Source organism: Corvus brachyrhynchos, unplaced genomic scaffold, assembly GCF_000691975.1.
Source record: "Corvus brachyrhynchos isolate BGI_N302 unplaced genomic scaffold, ASM69197v1 scaffold315, whole genome shotgun sequence".
Taxonomy (NCBI): domain Eukaryota; kingdom Metazoa; phylum Chordata; class Aves; order Passeriformes; family Corvidae; genus Corvus; species Corvus brachyrhynchos.
This window is the reverse complement of record NW_008237903.1, coordinates 987,108-1,005,761: the sequence shown is the minus strand read 5'-3', so window position 1 is coordinate 1,005,761 and position 18,654 is coordinate 987,108. Positions and strand designations below refer to the sequence as shown.

The 18,654-nt window shown below is 44.7% G+C and overlaps 1 protein-coding gene and 1 long non-coding RNA gene across 2 annotated transcripts; one reads left to right on the top strand and one right to left on the bottom strand.

The window, feature by feature from the left end:
- The first annotated feature begins 279 nt into the window (after window positions 1-279).
- On the top strand, window positions 280-3,734 carry FADD (Fas associated via death domain). The gene is made up of 2 exons (XM_008632683.2): window positions 280-761; window positions 1,076-3,734. The coding sequence occupies exons 1-2, from the start codon at window positions 383-385 to the stop codon at window positions 1,360-1,362; spliced, it is 666 nt and encodes a 221-aa protein (XP_008630905.1). The 5' UTR covers window positions 280-382; the 3' UTR covers window positions 1,363-3,734.
- A 9,068-nt stretch (window positions 3,735-12,802) lies between these two features.
- On the bottom strand, window positions 12,803-15,600 carry LOC108446427. Its single transcript, XR_001861593.1, has 2 exons — window positions 15,035-15,600; window positions 12,803-13,400 (listed from the first exon to the last, which is right to left on the bottom strand). It is a non-coding gene; the product is annotated as an uncharacterized LOC108446427 (long non-coding RNA).
- Between the last annotated feature and the right edge of the window lie 3,054 nt (window positions 15,601-18,654).

Below are 18,654 nucleotides of genomic sequence, written 5' to 3'. Positions count from 1 at the left end.
CTCATAGACTGGACTCCATGGTCTCCGAGGTCTTTTCCAACCGAATTGGTTCTGCGATTCTGTGATTCTGGGACCTGGCCAGGGCTGAGGCGCTGAGGCACGGGGGGCTCTGCTGCAGCCGGACACGGACCGGGCCGAGCTCGGCTCCAACACACGCTCTGCATTCAGCAGCACCAAACAAGCCCGTTCGCCTCGCGGGGAGGTCGGGGCAGCGGGTCCCCAACCCCGGGGTAGGCGGCGGCGAGGGCACGAACACCCACCCTCCCCGGCCTCGGTCTCCGTCTCCGTCTCCGTCTCCGTCTCCGTCTCCGTCTCCGCCTTCCCGGTGTCGTCTCCCCGCTGTCTCTCCGTGTTCCCAGGAAGTCGCTCTGCGCAGGCAGCAATGGATTTCCCCTCGGGAGGGTGGGGACGGGACGCCGAAGTGCCCCCCGCGCGGCCTGTGCCCGGCGCCGGCCCGGGCGCCGTGAATCCTTTCCTGAGCCTACTGCACTCCATCTCCTCGGGCCTGTCGGACACGGAGCTCTCCGCCATGAAGTTCCTCTGCCGCGACAAAATTAGGAAGCGAAAGCTTGAGACGGTGCAAAGCGGCCGGGAACTCTTCAGCATCCTGATGGAGCAGCAGGAGATCTCGAGCGGCAGCCTGGAATTCCTGAGAAAGCTGCTGCAGCACATCGATAGGGACGACTTGGTGGCACAGCTGGTGCAGTTCGAAGAGGAAGAACCTCATGCTCCTGATGGTCAGCCAGATGTGCATGAAAAAGGTAGGTGGATTATTATATGTATGTGGTTATAAACAGTTACATCCCCGTGTATATCGCTGCCCAGCAGCCCCAGTAAATGTGTACACAAACGGCTTTCCGGCGTGGAATTATTTCCCCTCTTTTTATCTTCCTTTTGTGTTGTCTTTTGGGATTCCAATTCTATCTATTCTATTCTTTAGAACTCTCAGTATGTGCAGTGCAACAAGAGTAGTGGCATTTTGCTGAAACAGGACCAAAAAACCGACAACTTCTAAACATTGTCTTATATTTCTTAATAAATCCATGGCTGACTTGATCTGCGTCTGCTGTTTCAGGTCTCCTGAAGGCAGCTAGTGCTGTCATATGTGACAACGTTGGGAAAGATTGGAAGAAGCTGATGCGAGAACTTGGAATGCCGGAGGTGAAGCTGGACAGGATAGAGGCAGCCCATCGATTTAATTTGTATGAACAGCTTGTTCAGGCACTTCGGGAGTGGCAGAGGTGGAAGGGGAAGGATGCAAAGGTGGCTGACTTAATTAAAGCCCTGCGGGGCTGCAGCCTGAATTTGGTGGCAGACATGGTTGAAGAGAAGATCTCACAGCTGAACACTGGAGCCAGATGAAATCAGTGTAAAAATATGAATGAAAAAAGTCAAAGTGCCTTCTCTTGTGAACCAAAATAATTACCACTGTTTGCTTGCCATGCCATTAATTTATGTGCCTTAATAAGTTAATTTGTGCTCAGATGAAAATTGACATTGAAACAGATTCCTTTCAGGGAACACTTTGTAGTTTGATGCTTCCTTCAAGATACTTTAACTTTCACAAGACCTGAACTCCATTTTGTAGAAAATTCTTACACTTTTGTTCTGCCACCTACCTGGAAAGATTTGCTTTGCTGCAAGGCCCTTTTCAGATACATCTCCATGAAAATACATCCATGGGACACTTCTGAGGCAACTGGAATTTAAAATTTCATGGAGAGGTTGGATTTTTTTTTTTTTTTTGGTGGCCTATTATACATTTAGTGTGAAAGGGAGAAGGAGTAAACTTCTCAGCTGGGTGCTGGCTTTTCTTTTGGAGTAGCATAAGATAATATCTTAGGTAATTTGTCAAATATATTTGCTCTCCATCAAGGGATATTAAGACAACTGTAACCTCAGACTGCGGTGCAAGAGGGCCATTAAATATTGTGGTGGCTCTTTCTTGGAACAAAAAAAAAATTTAGTTTGAAAACTAAATCCAATGTCTGCACCAAGTGCCTTCAGCATCCTGAAGGAAGTGTTCTCCTGAACCTATTGTGTCTCACAGATGTTTGCAGCAGCCTCTTTTCAAAGCTGTGAATGCTTTGGGGTTCCTTGCTGGGAATCCTCCCATGCCCTCTGTCACAGAGAGGCTGCTCGTGGGTGCTGGAAGGTGTGAGGGAACAGGATGTATGAGCCAGACCAGGTGCAGTTCTCAGCTTTAATCTGGAACAAACTTCAGTCCATGGCCTTCCTGCCTGACCTAAGGCTGGAGAAACTGCACAATGGCTCAGTCCAGGACGTGCAGGGCTGTAGAGGCCTCTGGGGACCATCCCCTGTGCCAGGGGGGAGAATCCTCTGAAATCATTCTTGCTTGAACAGTTGTAGCATCGTGTGTTTCTGCAAACATCCTGCCAAGTGCCTGGCTAGAGACTGGAAGAGGTTTTACTGCTGCTGCACCTGTGGGACTTCAGCTCCTTCCAAGTTGTTTTTGTGTGGTGCCATTGCTGTGAAAGCCGGGTGTCAGCAGGTAACTTGTCAGTGCTCTGCAGAAGCGTCATGACACTGACAGTTGTCAGGTTTTCATTGCACTTGGTGCCTCTTGCTCAAACACTGAGGCTTGAATACTTAATTGTAGTGAATGGAAACTGCTGTAAGTTTGATAGAAAAATCATTTCAGTCAGGGCTTTTTTTTCCTCTTCAGTGATTTATCTCCACATTCCTAGAAGTGCTCAAGGCCAGGCTGGATGGGACCTGGAGCAACCTGGCCGAGTGTAAGGTGTCCCTGGTTGGAACTGGATGATCTTTAAGGTCCCTTCCAGCCCAAACCATTGGGATTGCATGTTGATTCTCAGTATCTTTCCACCTGTGGTATGTTAAATACCAGTGAGTGTATCCAAGCAAAGGGTAATACAGGAGATGCCACCTGTCTGCCTTTTGGGCAGGCAGAGTTCTCCACGTTCTTATTCCCTCTACTTGTATCAGTTGCCAGTTCCAGGCTCCCAGGAGGAGATGCTGAGCTTCAGCTGAATGACCAGCTCAAGTGTTTTGGAGGTTTTTGTTCCACAGACACCAGCAGTATCCATTCTGCAGTATGTAAAGAAAAGGATTGCTCCAGGAATTTTTCCTTCCTGCCTCTGAGCAATCCTTGGGAGCAGAGCAGAGAAGTGGAGTGAGTTATGCAAGTGCGGCAACAGCTCCAAGTTCAATCTCTCTGCTGAAGTGCCTTTCTTACCCACTTTTAATGAGTCTTCTGCTTCACAGAGGAGATTTATGTGGAATGGGAAGAGCATACTGCCTACTGCATACAACGAGGATACTTTGGGAATCAGTTGGAATAACCTGTTAGTTGTAGCCAAGGACTCATCAGCTACAAGAAATATTCTGCCTCAGAAGATAAAAACCTCGTTTCTTCAGAGATTTTGTACATCCTTTTACTGTGTATGAAAGCAATGACCTGGACTGCATCAATCTGTGCAGTACCTCAGGGCCAATTAAGACTGTTTTTATGCGAGATTAAAATGTTGTTTATGTGAGAGCAAAATCAACTGAAACGAAGGAAACAAAATATTTTTATTGGGAGGAGGGATAAGGGGAAAGTCAGTTTGTAAGGGAATGTTTTCTGATCCAGCTGGCAACCTTCTATTTTCAAATTAAACACTTTGAACTCATATACATATTTTTATAACTTGAATTAAAGCTTTATATTGTGTAATTTTTGGTACAATTCATTAAAAAGAATTCCTTAAAAACCAAGATAAATGGAACTGGGCTTTCTTCTTGTTTGATGAGATTGCTGTCTGCAGTGAGATCTCTGATTGGGAGAAGGTGGATGTTAAGGACACTTTGAAGGCAAGGAGTGGTGCTAAACAGGCATTGTGTTACCAAGTGCCCTCCTTGGGACATGAAAGAAAAAAAGCAAAGTGTTTTGTCATTGAGTTTCTCAGAAGTGCTAAACAGGCTGCACTTTTCCAGCAGCAGCAGCAGCAGCAGCAGCAGCCGCACCGGTTTAATGCTGTCACCCCGGGGGGTAGCAGCAGCAGCGTTTGAATGCTGTCACTCAGGGAGGTGTAAGGAAAAAAAGATTCTCTGCCAGCCCTCAGGAGCCTAAAATCGAGTCCCAGTGTGCTTGGGAGACAGGCTGCCTGTGGGTAGGTTTCCTTACCTTTTCCTCTAGTAGCCATGCTGTGCTGAGGATGTTATATTTGTTTTATGATTAATTGAAAGCACGGCTTCCAGTTTAGTCTAAGCTTGGTCAGGCTTTTAGAGGACGTGCTCAGAGCAAATTGTCAGAGGTTTGGGTGCTCTGTGGAGTGTCAGCCTGCACTTAAAGCTGTGAATGAGTAAGACAAATAACTTAATTAGCCATTTTATCAAGTCCTTTAGGATGCTCTGCAAGAAGATCTGCCTGTGAGGAATTACTCAAACCTTTTCCTTTTGGTCTCGTGAGAGTCATCTTTCCTCACAGCCTTGAGAAAACAGCACATCAAAACATGTGGAGAGTTAAAAGTGCCATCTCGGGAGAATTCTCTTCTTGGAGGATTGTTTTTCCATGTCACTTCTCGGTCCCTTTCAGCACTTGCTTCCCATTGCCTATGATTTTTGAAGATACCAATTATAATCACATATTGAGGTGTTTTTCTTAAATCGCATTATTTTCATTACTGAGTTAAAAAGAAGTTTCCTAGACCATTAATTAAAAATCCTCTTACGCAAATTGGTTGTTGTGAACATTTCAAATGCAGTGCTTTGCTTTCCTTTTCTCCATTCTCCACACACAGGCAGCTGCATTTCCTCCAGCCTTTGTTTCATTCCTAAAATAATTGCCTCCTTTCTGAAATCTAATTGCTTCATTTAATTGTTTAATGCAGAAAGCTTAATAACACAGACTGTATCTCCAAGCTCTCTCTGGTGCTCAGCATGTTCTTAATTTAGGCTTTTTGGCTGAGTATTTTTCAATTCAAATTTATTTCTAATCACTGCCTTGTGGCCTTCTTCTTCTGCATGAATCACCTATGTCCTTAAAATGTGTTCCAGCACAAATATTTTTGTAGGCTGTCTTCCCTCTTTGATTTATTGCTTTTCTCTGCCAGTGTTTTGGTCCTCTGGTGGAATTGAGAGAAATTAGTTCACTGCTTCAACCACGAAAATAGGAATTGTGGGGGTGAGCTGAGGGCTAGGGGAAGGAGTTGTGAGTAGAGGTTCAGGAACTTTTGGAGAATCTGTTTCAACAAAACCTGTCACAGCGGAGGATTGCTTCACAGCAACAGGGCGTGTTGCCAATGTGTGCTGGGAACTGCAGGTTCGGGGAGAGGGAAGCTGAGCTTTACTCGGCTGCTGGGAAAGGCAGAGTCATGCAGGTCTCTGCGTGGGAATCTGCGGGGAACCGACTCTTAATCATTAAAGAGTCCCGTCCGCAGAAGCGTTCCTGCTCCTGCCTCATTCCTAAGAGCATTACACATGCCTTTCTTAAAGCAGGCTGAAGAGAAAACAGCAGGCTTGTTCTTGTGAAGCGTGATGTAATAGACACCGCTAAAGTCCCTGAAGTTGGCCATCCTGGTTGAGTTGGAATGTGGTCATTTCTCTGATTTGATCGGGTTTGGAAGCTGAAAGCCTTTTCATGGGTTTCCAAGTGCTCTGTGTGTGTAGAGCTCCTGCGTGGATGGCAGCTCGGCTCTCCTTTCTTTCGGTTTGCTGTGCTGTGTTTGGGGCAGGGCACAGCAGCTCTCAGTAACCAGCTCTTGTAGCAAAGTGAAGGGCTTTGTGTGTGCTCTCTACTCTATAAAAAAATGGCAGCTCTAAGGGAGGCCTTGAGATGTCTCCAGTGCAATGGAATAAAAAAGTGCCTTTGCTAAGGAAAGCAGCCTAACGTCAACTTTGTATCTCTGCCGAATGCTTCAGAAAGTTGCCAGACTGGTGTATTTTATTTACTACATAATGTCGAAGCCTTCAGAGCAGGCTCTGGTGCTGTGTGAAGTTACACAGACACAGAACTGGATCTTTGTCATGGCAGATGTAAAAAACACCCAACTGGGACTTTGTGTGGGAGGTGTTTTATTCACAGGCGAGCCTGGCTTTCGAGAACTTCTACAGAAAGCAATCATCTTGCCATTAAAAATGCTCACCATCTTTATAATGTTTCCTTTTCCATTTCTTAATTCTGCTATTGCTATGGATCCCAGCAGGAGTATTAACTTTAAAAAAAATTGAATTTAATTCAATTAAATAAGAATTTAATAAAGAATATAAATAAGAAATTTAATAAAGAATTAAATAAGAATTTAATCTGGGAGCAGTTCTTACTGGGGTCTAACTTCTAATAGGGTTGTAGCAGCCATTCTGCAAGGGTACACACCACCTGTGGCAAAAGTTTGTCTAAAGGGATGAATAAAGATTAAATTTCTGTACAGAAGTTGGTGATTTTTGTATGCAAACCTGGTACGAGATTTTGTAGACAGCATACAAAGTGTGAGAAAGGTTTGACATAAAAATGAAACTATAAAACTGTTCTTGCCACTAATGTCTGTATGTGAACAATTGAGCTAAATCTTATCTTTGTTTCCCTCCCAGTCATCTCCTGAGAGGTGCTTTCTGTCACTCCCAGGCATATTGCCAAATTGTGAACAAAAATTGCGGAGAAAATGTGAATTAAAAGGGTGCAGCACTGGCAGGTCTGTGCCTCACATCCCACATTGTTTAATTTATGTTCTGCTCAGCGTAAGCAGAATTTATTCACAGCTTCTTGGCTGTGAAGTCCCTAACGTGGGAAAGCCGGGATAGCCTGAATTCCCCCCAAAGCCGGGGTTGCCATGGCAATCCGAGTGCACGGCAGTCCACGGGCCATGTGGCTGCAGCACGCTGCCTCCTGGCCATCCCAGACAGCCGCACAGTGCTGGGAAGCCCTTACTGATTGCGGGATTTGCTGCAGGCTCCACTCAGTGACCATGTCAGGAACCCAAAATCCGAGGGCAGGAATGGAGAATGAAAATTTCTTGACGAATTCCCTCGGTTCCACTTCTCCCTGGAACATGACGTGAGAGAGCAGGGCTAAATATTAAGGCTAAATATTAAGATTAGCACACGGTGCTCCCATTTCTGTTTCCAGCTGGAATGGTGAAGCTCCAGCTTGTGCGTGTAGCTGCATGTTGGTGCATGAAGCAGCTATTTTATATGCAGATGAATTGAAATTAATTAGAGCTAAAGCCAGCAAAGTGCACATTTCTAGCTAACGGCTGTGTGCAGCTCTGTTACACACCACCTAAATAAGTTATTCACTGTGGACCTGCTCATACGATTTTCTGTAAACCATATTCTATTTTTTACAAAAAAAATAAATATAAAAATACTGGCTTCATGCTGAAGAACTAATGTCTGAATCTTTAAATCAGAACGTCAAATTCTGCATCCAGCCTGTGACTTTTCAGGGCTATTAAATGTTGCACTGTATCTTACAGGACTGTGTTTATAAGGCACTTCATGCAGTATCTTTTCCCCTTAATTCCTGGAATTTCATGGTCAAAGCTCTCCAGCCCTGCCTCACTTCAAACTTTTACTCACGTGACTCAATGGCTGAGTAAGAATTTAAACCCCTTATTTTCATGTTGGACCTGAGCAAGAGGCACCCCCAAACCCTGGCTTTTGATTTTAAGAATAATTCTGTGGACGGGACCCTTTTCTCCCCACCCTGCATCCAGTACAGAAATAACATGCTGGGGAATGAAAGTGCTCAGCCAAGGGTCCAAACAATCCTTGAGCTCCTCGGCATATGGGACTGATGCCTGTGCTCCCTCCAGCTACTGGGGGTAAAGAAAAGCAGCTTGAGCATGGCATAAGGTACCTGATCATGATTTTCTCCCTAGGAATACCTCCTTCTTTCGCCTAATTTGCCTTAAAGTGGGAGTGGAGGTGGGAATCCTCACCAGAGAGAGAAATCCTCAGCTCTAGAAATTCCTGACTCCAGTAATCACTTCCACTGGGTAAGATGCTGAGCAGTGTGAAAGGACCAGATCATTTTGCAGCTTGAAAGCCAGGGGCAGATTTGACTCCTGTGAATTAAGGTTTTCAGAGGTGTCTAGACCAACAGTCTCAGAGAAGATGCCATCACACAGCTACTTAACCAAATTTAATGTCAACCAACACCTTTGAAAATCCTGAGTTTGCTTTCACACATAGTGTTTGTCCATTTCCTAGGTTAGTATTTTCACTGGTTTATGGGGTATTACTATTAGGTTTGCCTGAATTTAGGTTGAACTGACGTTTTTTGAAGGTGATTTCTTTAATAATGTGTGATTCAAATAGGTTTGAGCCAGGTCTTCTGCCAGAAGGGGCCTCACCAGCAAGTCTGATGTCTGTTCCTCAGGTCTGACTTGTGGGGAGCTCAATTTGTTTCCTGAGGGGTGAGAAGTTCCCACAGGCTAATTCAGAGGAATTAGAGAAGGAATTACAGAGAAATCAGATCCCAGTTTCTTTTATTTAAAGGGTACCTGAAGTGCCCCATAGGCTTGTCCCATTTTCTCCTTTAAAAGGTTACTTTCATCCCTTATCTCCTTCCCGAAAACTCATCCCCCAACTCATCATTAAATGCTGGATAATTCCAACACACAGGACTGAGGGAGGACAAACACTCGTTTTCTTGGTGCTTTGAAGAGGACTCTGACAGTTCTTGAATGACCCCTGGTTATTCAGGCAGCCTGTTCCAGCGGGTTTTAATGCATTCAAATAGGATACGACAACCTCAGCTAGGGAAAAACGGGCACGGGTGGAATTGCCACGGCACCTGTAGGCAGGTCAGGGAGTATCCTGGTTTTGAACCATGTCAGATGTCACAGCAGCAGTGGCAGCTTCCTGCTTTGGGTTTGTTTATTTTTTTCCATGCAAAGGGAGGGAATGGGGGAGCTGCTGGCCACAGAGAGCTGCCAGCTTCTCCCGGCCGTGTGTTTTGGTACTACAAAGGTGGCATTATTGAAGGCAGACAAAAAAAGCCTCTAAATCATGGAACCAAAGTGAACCCTAGGAGCTGAAAAACCCTTCCTTTGTGCACTCAGAAACCTTGCTATGACCTAGCTGGTGTCTGTATACAGAGGCTTTTCTGCAGCATTTTGCCTGTAACTGAGACGTTATCTCCATGAGCACTGAAAACTGGGAGTCAGGAACCATCCCCATTGCTGTTACTATACATCCTGACCTTGACAGCATAAAACAACCCAATCCAGCAAAGCATTGCTGGATTTGAGAGATAAAAATTTAAATTATCACTGTTTTGGCTGGCATAAAATTTGATGATTCTGTTTACAGCAAAAATCTGGTACTGCAGGACTTTTTGTTGTATCACTTACACCTGAATATTCCCTGTTTTTCTGAATATCCATGGGCATGTGGCAGGTAAATGCCGAATATTCATGCAAGGAACCTCACTGTTTGTACATGGCTTAAAGATATATTAAAATCAAACTGGTGCCAGGTTGTTTTGGTGAAAGGAAACTGCACATTTAATTATAGGAGAGAAAGAAAGTTTTGGACATGAAAATTACGTGCCTCCCAAATCCTGATATGCTTGTGTGTGTGTGTATATCCACGTATCTGTGTGTATATAGTGTGTGTATCCAAATGCACACACACACACACCCTTCAGTAAAGTTATTTGATATAATCTGGAAAACAAGATTTTCCTGACAGGGCTATGTCTCAACACTGCTTCTCCAGCTTCTGGCTGTCCTGTATATGCTGCGTCTGTAAGGAAATACATCCCTATGGCAATCTCCAAGAGCAGCCTAATTTTGTTAGAAACAAAGGTGGTATTTCTGGCCCAACTCATTAAAAATAAGTACAAATCCAGAGGCAGCTGCTGCATCTCCAGGATCAGCCAGAGCAGGAGTGATTTTGAGCCATTGTTTTACTCTCACAGCTTTAAATGCAAGAATTGGCTTAATTCCTGGTGTACACTAGAGCAGTTACTGTGATTTTCAGCATTTTCCTTCAGTCCAGTGTTTTGGGTCAATTCAAAACCTGGGATGCTGAAATGAACCTTCTGTTCTGTTCCCCGTTGCTTCTGCTTTCGCAGGCAGCAGCTGGAGACACCGAGGAAATCATCTAACAGTAAAAATTTAGAAATTATACGTAGCCAGAGTGAATAGAAGAGTCCTTCTCTCACTCTCCTTGTGCTTTTCCAGTGCCATAAAGGATTCCAGCCCAGGGCAGGTGAGTCCCTGCCACTTCAGCCTTTGGCTTCACAGGTAAAAAGTACAAAGAGCGAGTTAGTGCCAAGTTCCTCGATGGCTGTTGTGGCGAGGGCAGCACTTCACCAGACTGAAACTGCCAAGTTAATCTCACCTTGGCTAGACTTAATATTTCCCATTTGGGTACGAAGAAATGCTAATGATTCCTGGAAGTTTTCGGCATTGTTATTGAAAGTTGTTTGAGAGACAAAGGGAAGACAGAAGTTTGTTTGCACTGGGGGGAGGACCTGAGCTGTGTTTGGAGTACTGGATGATTGATTGTAACACGAAAGGAAAAGGTGAGAAGTGTTCCTGCGGCTCTTTGTGCAAAAGCTTAAGTGTGCTGTGGGAGCTTAACTCGCAGGCCTAAGCTAGAACCAGCTCGTGAGTCAATACTGCTGTTGACTCTTTTAGATGTGGATTACAATGCAAACAGATGGTGTGGTCAAAGGGTCTTTAATATGAACCGTGTTCAGGAGAACAGGGAATTTAGTTTCGAAATAAATCGTTTCCCCTGCTTGTTACGGCACAGGGCTGCTGCTTTCTTCTATTATGAGTTATTCCCTTTTATATCTTACACGTGTTATTCTCACTTCATTTAAGGATTAGCATAAGACAATGACAAGGTTTGTTCAGCTGTTTGTCCACCCTCCTAGAAATGATGATTCCTAACCAGGAACAGGGAGACGACAACTTCTCATACCTTTTTCTCTTGTTTTTTTTCCAAGTTACATGCCATGTCATCTTACCTGCAGCAGTTAGATAGTAAATGACTTTTTATTTAGTAACAGCCAGCCTTAATTAATTGCAATTTGACAAGAGCTGTGTAAATACCTCTGTGCAAAGGAACAAGGCATTCAGGCAAACAGAAAAAGGGAAAAGGAACACTTGAGTGACTAAGAGCGTTATCTGGCACAAGGCAGGGACAAACCTTTTGTTGGTAGCTGAGACAAAAGACTACACGTGGAGACCTCAATTGCAGCTGAGGACACACCGGATCAAACCTCAGGTGCAGACAAAGACATTCCTGTAAGGGGCCTGAACTCGGAGTGACCCACAGGGATGGGTTGAGCAGCACGAGCTGCACACACAAAGCCACACTCCAGCCAGAGGAGGCAGTATGAGCTGACCATAAGTTTTACAGAGGAGATTTCTGTGTAGAGGGAAGATAAATTGGGCCAGATTAGCAACAGACACTCTGCCAGCCAAGAAGGGATGCAAGGCTTCACTCTTTTTATTCATTATTAAAAAAAGAGATGGTTCCATAAGGACTTAAGCATCCTTAACACATTTATCTCAAAATTAGGGTATCGTAGTAACAATGAAATTATAATTTCAGACAGGAATCCTAAAACTGCCTTACTTTAGGGCACTGTGAGTCCAGCAGTAGGGATAGCCCATATGGGCAAGGCAGTGCAAAGGCAGCTCCTGCTCCTGTTGGCATTAGAGAGGATCCTGCCTTCTCCATGAGGATCTCCTCCCCACAGCATGTCTCACCCAGGCTGTGTGCTGTGTGCTCTGGGTTTATGGATTTGCAGGGAATTTTGCTCAAAAGCTAAGGGTGAGACCACTCCCAGCACAGGGATAACACTGACAGGTAAGGACAGGCCAATATAGAAGCAAGTGGGGAAGGAATTTACTTAAAAAGAAGCCCCACTTACTATATTTCCATTCTTTTTCTTGATATTTATTTCAAGTTGACTTGAGCACTGCTCCCAAAGGTCTTGTGTTTTTTCCCTCTGGCGAATGTAGAGCTGCTTTTTCTGAAGTATTGTCTGTTTTCCCTGAAGGTTTTCTTCTGACTCTGATTGCTTTTAAATGTCACTCTGCTGCTTCAGGCTGCTGGTAGGTGGTCTGAGCTGAACGGTTCCCATTAGACGGCTTATACCTATACTCATTTTTCCGTGTCGGATCCTGACCTAATAACCTTCTTCTCCAAATGCCAAAGATGAGATTTAGTCTGAAATAACCTGGTTGCCTAGGCAGAATTGCTACTAGTCAGAACAGGAAATAATATTGGGAACTGAACTTTAACAGCACTTTAATACACCATATCTAATGGCAGACAATTTCACCCGAGCCTTAGGTTCACCTTGAAACTGGAGATGTTTTTTTGCCAAACACACTGTTGCCATTGCAAGTGTCCGTAGTTTTAATAATTTTTATCTGTTGCAGTTTGCTTTATGACTCATTTTGAGGCCATGTTGGTTTTTAGTCACCATCTCAGCCAATTCATTTCAGAAAATTAATATTTCTAGTAAATACTGTGAAGACAGTGGGGAGCTCTAAAACGGTGAAAATAAACATTTTAACTCATACATAAACTGGTGATTCACTGCAAGTGTTGTTTACATTTTCATTTGCCTGTAAGCTGAAGCTGGTTGTACAGAAAGATCCTTCAGCCTTGTCCCACATATATGATTTGGGACTAATGCCTTCCCAACATTATTATCTTCGCACACACGGGTTAATGCTTCAATTCAGTGTGCATCTGAATAATGAAGGTGGTGATTGCTGCAAACGATTTCATGCAGGCAATGTGCATGTAATGAAAGGTATGTTATCACTTGAAATCTAGTCAGGTAAGGATTAAAAATAGGCTTAAGTGCTATTTGAGATCTCTTTATTTTTCAAATGCTTTTATCTACTTTACTACAGTATGAAGGACTAATAGTAGAGGACACTGAGTACATAGAAATCATGGTCCACTTTGCTTAGTGCCTACTCCAAAGCCACTTGAAACAGTAGGAGTCTTTGCATAGCAGACAAAGCAGAAAAAAGCCCCTATTTTTTTCCTTCAAACACCGATGTACAGGAACAGAAGTGTTACTTCACATGCAAATCCTTTTTGTTTTCTGTAGTTGGATTATTTATAAAGTTTATTAAATATATTATTAAAATAATGCAATCTTTTTATTTTTCTCGTAGCAGGTCTCAAAACATTCTAAAAGCTGAAGCCTCCACATTGAAGCGATCCAGGTAGACCCCAGCTGTTCTCTCTTGTGGTCCTGAGAAGAGGTGAAAGGTTCAGTGTCTGCAGAGTTCATTCTGGGATCGCTGTGTGCGTATTCAGGGGGTTCAGAATAAAAACAACATCATTCTTTTCTCTTGGAATGAAGACAGGCTGAGGGAGTTGGGACTGTTCATCCCGGAGAAGAAAAGGCTCTGGGGAGACCTTACAGCCCTTTGCAGTACCTAAAAGGGCTACAAGAGAGATGGAGAGGGACTTTAGGCAAGGGCAGAGTGACAAGGGGAAATGGCCTCAAGCTGAAGGAGGGTGGGTTTAGATTAGATATAAGAAATAAATTCTTTGCTGAGAGGGTGATAAGGCACTGGCACAGGCTGCCCAGAGAGGTTATGGACTCCCCATCCCTGGAGGTGTTCAAGACCAGGCTGGACAGGGCTTGGAGCAATCTGGTCTAGGGGAAGGTGTCCCTGCCCATGGCAGGGGGTTGGAACTGGATCATCTTTAAGGTCCCTGCCAACCCAAACCATTCTGTGTTTCTATGATTCTCTGCCCTGAGAGGCTGCCATGGCTCTGAAGCTCTAGGCTCCAGTCTTGCAAAGACAGTAATTGAATTGCAGACCAGCTAAAATTACTGAGACAGAAAACCCTGGGCTGCTAAATCCGCGGCAATGAAGCCAGTAACAGCCCTATTCATTTCTGAGGACATTCACATTCATTTTCCTTGCTTTCCTACAGCAAGCAGCTGTGCTGGTCTCACACGTATCCAGCATCCAGATTCATCTCACGCTGCTTCAGACACCCGAGCACAGCTCCCACGGCAAGAGTCCGGCTGCCCTGGGCTCCCTCTGCAGTCAATGGGAACAGACAGGCACCTCGAGCAGGTGATTCATGGACCACACCAAAGGTCTGAATCACTCCTCCCATGGAGTGGTTCTCTCGCTCCACTGATTACAGAGGCAACCCAGGGTAAATGGGTTCATGCTGTAGGTGGTCAGCCAGGTGGAATGTATCCAGACCTGTTCTAGTTAGGCAGGAGCTGCATTATCACAGCTGGTTCTGAACCCTTCAGTTTCTTCTTCCAATGTTATTCACAGCTATGTCACACAAATATGGCCTTTATGAAAAGTATTATCTTTTTAAAAATGCTTAACTAAATAATGTGCAACTCCATTGCCCTGAACTTGCAACTGAATGCACTTTTAGGTCGATACCTTTCATTATAGCTATAAACTGTCTGAAGACGTGCTGAAATCAGTCTACACCGAGGGAATGTACTACGTTTGCATTAGATATTAGCAGTGTATTTCATTTCACATTGAAATAAATGATACTTGGCTTTAGAAATTCCTTCTAGCTCAAGGGGATTTCTGCTGCTGTAAATCCACACAAAAAAGACAACAGCTGCAATAATTCTGAACTGCAAATTGCACAACTGAAGCTGAAACTAAGCTGAAAGCCTTTTCGAGTTCAGCAGGTTTGTACTTGAGAGAAAATATGTGGTTTTGGTTGCAGGAGTAACAGCTACATTTGAAAATATTTATGGTCTTGACATACGTATGATTCCCACTAAAATAAATTGTGTAAGTTCATCTGGTGTTTGAAGAGTCCTCTCCATGCCTCCAGCAGCTTTGTGGAGACTTTTCTTCCTAAGTCCAACTCAAAAACCCTCTTCAGCTTCAGAGCAGCCAATTCCCATTTGCTTTACACCTGCCTGAATCCGGCACAGATCCACGAAGACCCACATTATATAAATAAAATGTCGATGTCAAGAACTGCGTTGGGGTTTGTAGAAGTCGTGGCTTCCATTGCCCAAGGGCTGACACATTTACTGGGGCACTTATCTTTATACGTGGGCATAACCATTAATTACCTCCGTCCTCTTCTCCACAGGCCACCTTCCATCCTCTTCCCTCTCATTCCTTCTCCCTCAGGCAAAGTGTCTCCTCTGTCTAGAAACCTCTGGAGACGTTTCTTATGGTAACAGAATGGTCCGGGTCACGTCTATCTACTGACAAAAGGATAATCAGTGCTGCTGGCAAAAATCCTGTCCTTGCATCTATTCATTTCAGTATGAAATGCCTGAAATGTGTTCAAAATGCATCTTGCTGCTAAGTCATTAAGTCATCTGTAAAGGACAAGGAGTAAATAAGGTACCGTCAGCTCGGCTCGGAGGGGAAGAAAACTGCGTAGGCGATCTTGGACTATTTTCAGCAGAGGTTTTGTGCTAGCGTGGGGTGGCTCTGAGGCTCACAAAGGAAATTTCAGCACAGATGAAGCGTGAAGCCCTCAGTGGGCAGAGAAGGCGGCGGGCGAGGCGAGCAGGGTGCGTGGGCAGCCCGGCCCGGGTGGCAGCAGGTGTTTGTCCTCAGAGCCCACGGCAGGGCAGCTCCGGCCCGACCCCACTCCTCACCCCGCAGCACTGGCTGGCAGGAAGAGTTGGCTGCTTTGCTGAGCTTGGATAAACATTAGGATCTAATTTATCATGTGACAGGAAAGGAAACCTTTCCCCCCCCCCCTGTTTTTAACAGCCTTTGTTTGAATTTCAGCGTGTGGTTTCTGAGGTGCAAAGAGTGGAGGGAGATTTAACCTGGGTTTCTGAACTGATTACTTTGCTGTCAGCTGATGTGTGTGGGGCTCTTTCCAGACACATCCACAAGTGCTACATCTCACTAAATGACATGGACAGGGAGCCAGGCCTCTTGCTGAACTTACAAAAGACACATCACACTCAGTTAATTAAAAAGATCTGAGCTGCTGGTGCCTCTTCATGTCGGATGGTATATCCTGGGTTACATGCCCAGGAGGAAGGAAAATAAGGAAACTGTTTTCCTTGTACTACAAAGTAAATAGGACTGAGAAATATTCTGGTATTTGCAGAGCCTGGGAGTTCTGACTTTATCATTCCATGTGTGTTTTGTGCAGCACGGAGCACTATGCAAAGACCTGGTTATTCACTTTTTCTCTGGAATTTCAAGTTCTGGCTCTACACTGATCTGGTCCCAGCTTTGGTGGACTGCACATGGGAGTAGGAATTGGCTTTGAAGTCAGGCCTTTTGGGCGTTTTTGGGGCATCTCAGCAATTCTGCCGTATCCACGGTCTGGGCTCCGTGTGGCATTCCCAGAGCGTGGCGCCTAAGGAAGGTATTTGCAGTATGCCATGTGGGAGGCATATTCCTTAGCTGGGATATTCTGGATGTAGGTTCCCTCCTGGACTAAGCCATCCTTTTGGGCATGAATAAATACCTGGCTCTTTACAGTGCCTCCTTCTCATATAGCAGACATTTATATGCTATGGGAACTCTGTTCCCACCCGAGGCTGAAACCCATTTCTCAAGAAAGTGCCTAACCACTGGCATTTCCACCCTGCCCTGAAACCTGTGTACACAGTGATTTGAGGGTGACAGAGATAAAGGTGACAACTCCTTGAGGCTGAGGAGGGTCTGCAGCTAAAACCTCCTGCCTCTTAGATGGGAAATCCAGCCATGGATGTGAGGAGCTGAGCAAGCCAAATGTGAGTGTCTGTGCCTCGTTAACAAACTGGGTGAAGTGAAAATTAATATAGGGAGCTGATCCATATTTATTCTCCATTCAGAATTGTGTGGCAAGTTCTTTGCTTTCATAATGAAACAGGGTTATAGCACGGTACGAATCTTCATTTTTTGGTTTTAACCATCTAAGGACAAACCAAAACTTAGTTTCAGAAGAAAAACACACATTCCAAGGCATCCCAGGCTGAGAGAAAATGTAATTCCATGTTTTAGGATCTACGTGAATACCGAGGTTCACTTATTAATTTATTCCACATGACCTGGCTCTGAGATCAGTTAATCTGACTGGATATATTGCAGTGTCCAGTTTGAGAGAGATTATCAACTCCGTGCCCATTGCAGTCTTTAACCTTTTGCCCTTTCATCCACAAAGTCTCCATTTGACTCATGTGTTGAACACAAACCAAATCAGGCCAGATCAATCTTTCTACCAACATTATTAATTTTCATTTTTTATGTGTGATGAGTTGAAGTGAAAAGGTGTTTTTTTTCACACAGCCATAAATTCCACTTCATTTTCCAGCCTTGTCTTGGTTTTGCTGGAGCAGGTTATTTTGAAGATGCTGCCCTGGCAGCTGCTTAGCTTGAAGTCTTCTTCATCCACTGAAAGTAATCTGGATCAAAGCTTATAAATAAAAGCATTTACCTATGTACAAGTTAATTCATAACAATTCATTTTGGGATCTTTTTGCTACTCTTCCTACACTGAAAAGTCAGACTTCAGTTCTTCAGATATTCAGCGTTAAATTTCTGCTAGCCAATATTTGGCAGAACTCGTGATTTGAATGTGCATCATCATATTTGGCTTTTCCCTCAAAGTTCCAGCTCCCAGAGTCATGGGATTACATTAGAAACTTCAGGAGGAAAGAAAAGTAATCTAGACCTCATGGCTGTAGAGAGAAAGCTTAAAAAAATGTGACCTGGATTCACTCAGATACCAAAGGGAAAGAAGACAACGTAGAAAACTTGTAAAGAATTTCGTATGTGAGGAAAGGAAGACCGACTCATTAGCAATCCTTTCTATCCAGTGCTAGGTGTCGGGATGTTGTGTTTACAAATTAATCCACATAATCCAGCCACAAATCTGCAGAACCTTCTGTGCAGGGACTGCCACTTTTTGGCATGACTTACCTCTGTCTGCGTAACTGGCCCTTGATGGCTTTTAAAGCCTTCCACTGCAAAAGCAACAATAGGGTCCAAAATGCAAATGCTTCATTCAGGGTGGTAACACAAATGTGAAGAGAGGGAAGTGAGTTTTCTAAGCTTTGCCTGCAAACTTCAACCTTCAACTCACAGGCACGGTGAAGGCTCCAGGAAGAGAGTAAAAGCTATAGACATGCAAGCGGAAAAACATTTATGTGGTGTTTTGGACAAATAATACTCAGTGTAGGCAAACCCAGTTTCCTGTGGAGAACAGGCTATGTCAGTGAAGTCGCCCCTCGCTGGAGCTGTGCTCGGACCTGGTGGCTCCGCTCCACAGAATCGCAGAATTTATTAGGTTGGAGAAGACCTCTGGGATCATTGAGTCCAGTCTATGACCAAACACCACCGTGCCAACCAGGCGATGGCAGCGAGCGCCGTGTCCAGGCCTTCCTTAAACACCTCCGGGGACGGTGACTCCAGCACCTGCCCAGGCAGCTCATTCCGATGTCTAATCACCCTTCTGCAAAGGAATTCTTCCTAATATCCATCCTAAACACCCCCTGGCAGCTCAAGACTATGTCCTCTTGTCCTGTCACTTGTTGTCTGGGAAAAGAGACCAACTCGGCCACAGCCTCCTGTCAGGGAGCTGTAGAGAGTGATAACGTCCCCCGCTTTTGTCGAGGCTGAGCCCCCCAGCTCCCTCAGCCTCTCCTGGTGCTCCAGACCCTTCCCCAGCTCCATTCCCTCCTCTGGACTCGCTCCAGCCCCTCGGTGTCCTTCCTGAACCAAAGTGACCGGA

Excerpts from the sequence above, each read along its gene's own strand:
- FADD (XM_008632683.2), top strand. The coding sequence starts at position 383 with ATGGATTTCCCCTCGGGAGGGTGGGGACGGGACGCCGAAGTGCCCCCC. Across the intron at positions 762-1,075 it reads GCCAGATGTGCATGAAAAAG|GTCTCCTGAAGGCAGCTAGT; the intron begins GTAGGTGGATTA and ends CTGCTGTTTCAG.